We start from the raw sequence: 2,404 nt of genomic DNA, 5'->3' as shown, positions 1-2,404 counted from the left end.
TTCTCAGAGAACTGCTGTGGTGGTGGGGGCAGGGACGACACACCGCTCGGTTGAGCAGAACACTGGCAGAGTTGGGTAAGTGGGCTGAGTGGCCCAGGGAGAACTTTGTATCCTGGCTACCTCTCCCACCAAGTTAATTGTCCAGATCAAGGAAGTGGAACCCGTGGCTTAGCACAATGATTCTTGGGGAGGAAAATGGGGCTGAGAAAGATACAGGCCCAGCTGCCGTACTATTAATTTAATCCCTATACTTTTGCCCACTCAACTCCCCTTCCATTTGCCACTGAGGTAAGGAAGGGCACAATTCAGGATTCCCGCCCAGGCGGAAGAACCTAGCTCAGGATGCAACAACTGCCCGGGAAGTACTGATACAACTCCTGACCAGTTTATTAAGTCGGCTTCTTTTGGACGTAAGGCCAGCACAGTTTAAAGAAAGCCCAAGCAAAGACTATCTAAACCACCAAACTGGCCAATTTCAAGCCTGCCATCACGCCCCATCGCACGTTCCCAGCCTGGATTTCCATTCAAGGTCCCCGCCCTGCACCCAACCCCTCGCAAGCAAGCCAAGGAAGCAGAAGCGGAGGCAACCACGGTCTCAAACCATTTATTTCTCCCGACCGGAAGGTGGCCATCATTACGGGTGGATAAACACAGAACGCTGCGTGCAGCAAGACTCGAAGAACAGCGGTGCAGGTAAGTGAGGCCCGGGCTCATGCGAAGGTGGAACCGTTCCAGCCCACGTTGGCTGCGTTCATGTCGTAATAGTTGATGTAGACCCTGAGAGAATGAAAGGGTCTACTGAGCTAAAGCACGTGGTCTCGGAGGGCGTGTGCGTGCCGGTGCCCACCGAACGCCCCCAAGCCTGCCGACCTCCCAGTGCCCCTCAACCCCAACGCACCGGTCCGGGTTGATGTGCAGGCGATCGGACAGCAGGCCGCACAGCAGCTTGCTGTAGTTGCGGTTCTGGGCGCCACCGATCTTGCCGATGCTGTGCAGGCTGCAGAGGGCGCAGGGGTCGCTCGTGCCGCTAAAAGACATGAGCTGGTCCGGGACCACGTGCACTGCGATGTACTGTGTGGGGGGAGGGGCGGAGAGCGGGAGGGACAGACACGCGGTTAGCCCGCCTGTGGTTACAGGGCCGCAGGTCTTGCAGAAAGCTCCAGCCGCCACCCGCCGGCCCGCCTTGGCTTCCAGCCCCATTCCTCCTCACACGTCCGGCCGGTCCACCCCACCCTACTCTCTTCCTGTGCCCTCCCTGCAAACCTGTGCCGGCTTGCCGGTGGCCTGCGCCAGCTGCTGGGTGAGCTCGGAGAGAAACCCCTCTGGCACGGAGGCGCGGGGAACATTGGTGTTCACGATGAACATAGGCATGGTGGCGGAGAGACTGCGAGCGACGGCCGGAGGACGGTGCAAAGCGCGGTGTGACCAAGTCTGGGACCTGAGCTACGTGACCCAGCTCAGGACCGCCCCAAGCCGGCTGCTGCTCCTCCCCTCGCTACGCCTCCGCTGACGTCAGGTCACGTCCCAAAGGGGGCGGTGACTACGCGCCAGCGCGCTGTTTCTGCCGAGGTCTTGCTGTGCCTCTAGAAAATATTACCTTGGCTCTCTGTTTCCTAAGATAGAAACGGAGGATGCCTCATTTAATAAGCTAGGTAGTGAGGACTTGACTCTAGCGATTAGGTTCGTCGAGACATTCCAAGTAGATGCTCTACAGATTAACCGTATTAGTAGGAGCAAGTTCAGGTCTGAGAGATTTGTACCAAGTAGAGGAAACTTAAGCCATTGATGGGACTGGTAGGTTGGCCTTATCTCTCCTGCCAGTGGGTAGGATCGACGGACTTTAGCGAATACGATTTAACCTCAAACAATAGGCCAAAAACGTGATGGCTTGTACTTGGAGAACAATCCTTCCTTGCCTTGGGAACTTTCTCTAAGCTCAAGAAATTAGCCAAGCCCCCATCACTTACTGGCTTTTGCTCTCCTGTTGTACCAACAGTCAGCCCTCGGTCCCCTGGCACAGTACCACCCTCGTCCCAGCCACTTTCAACTGAGACTTTTTGTGTGTCCTGAGCCTCCTGGGACATGTGTCCACACGGCCTACAATCCCCCACATGTAGGCTTTGTGCATGTGAAATGAGGAAGGAGGCACGATGGGGTCACCACCCAGTCACTTCCCTGCATCTCTGTTGCTCCTCGCAGGTGAGGATGCTTGGAGAACTCTGGGGGAGGAATGGGAGTAGGTTGTGAGCCAGAGGTACTAGTTCTGCTCTGTCCTTAAGAGAGATTCCTAAACTGGCCATTTTGCCAGCCCTCAGGGAAGCCCTGCTCACATTAGATCCCGCAGAGTCACCCTCATCTAGAGCCCTTGGTAGACTTTAATTCCTCATTAACAAGTCAGACATCC

General features: G+C 56.1%; 1 protein-coding gene across 1 annotated transcript; it reads right to left on the bottom strand.

Moving 5' to 3' along the window:
• Positions 1-588: 588 nt before the first annotated feature.
• Mif (macrophage migration inhibitory factor) lies at positions 589-1,580 on the bottom strand. Its single transcript, XM_032888255.1, has 3 exons — positions 1,264-1,580; positions 899-1,071; positions 589-777 (listed from the first exon to the last, which is right to left on the bottom strand). Exons 1-3 carry the CDS (start codon positions 1,369-1,371, stop codon positions 711-713), a joined length of 348 nt encoding a protein of 115 aa, XP_032744146.1. The 5' UTR covers positions 1,372-1,580; the 3' UTR covers positions 589-710.
• Between the last annotated feature and the right edge of the window lie 824 nt (positions 1,581-2,404).

Source organism: Rattus rattus, chromosome 18 (assembly GCF_011064425.1).
Source record: "Rattus rattus isolate New Zealand chromosome 18, Rrattus_CSIRO_v1, whole genome shotgun sequence".
NCBI classification, from domain to species: Eukaryota; Metazoa; Chordata; class Mammalia; order Rodentia; family Muridae; genus Rattus; species Rattus rattus.
The sequence above is the reverse complement of the archived record's forward strand: the minus strand, read 5'-3'. Positions and strand labels throughout refer to the sequence as shown.

Bases quoted from the DNA above. Each gene is read 5' to 3' on its own strand.
- Mif (XM_032888255.1), bottom strand. From the start codon at position 1,371: ATGCCTATGTTCATCGTGAACACCAATGTTCCCCGCGCCTCCGTGCCA. The intron at 1,072-1,263 runs GTTTGCAGGGAG...CCCCCCACACAG, and splicing joins CCACCGGCAAGCCGGCACAG to TACATCGCAGTGCACGTGGT. The intron at 778-898 runs GTGCGTTGGGGT...TCATTCTCTCAG, and splicing joins CTGCACATCAACCCGGACCG to GGTCTACATCAACTATTACG.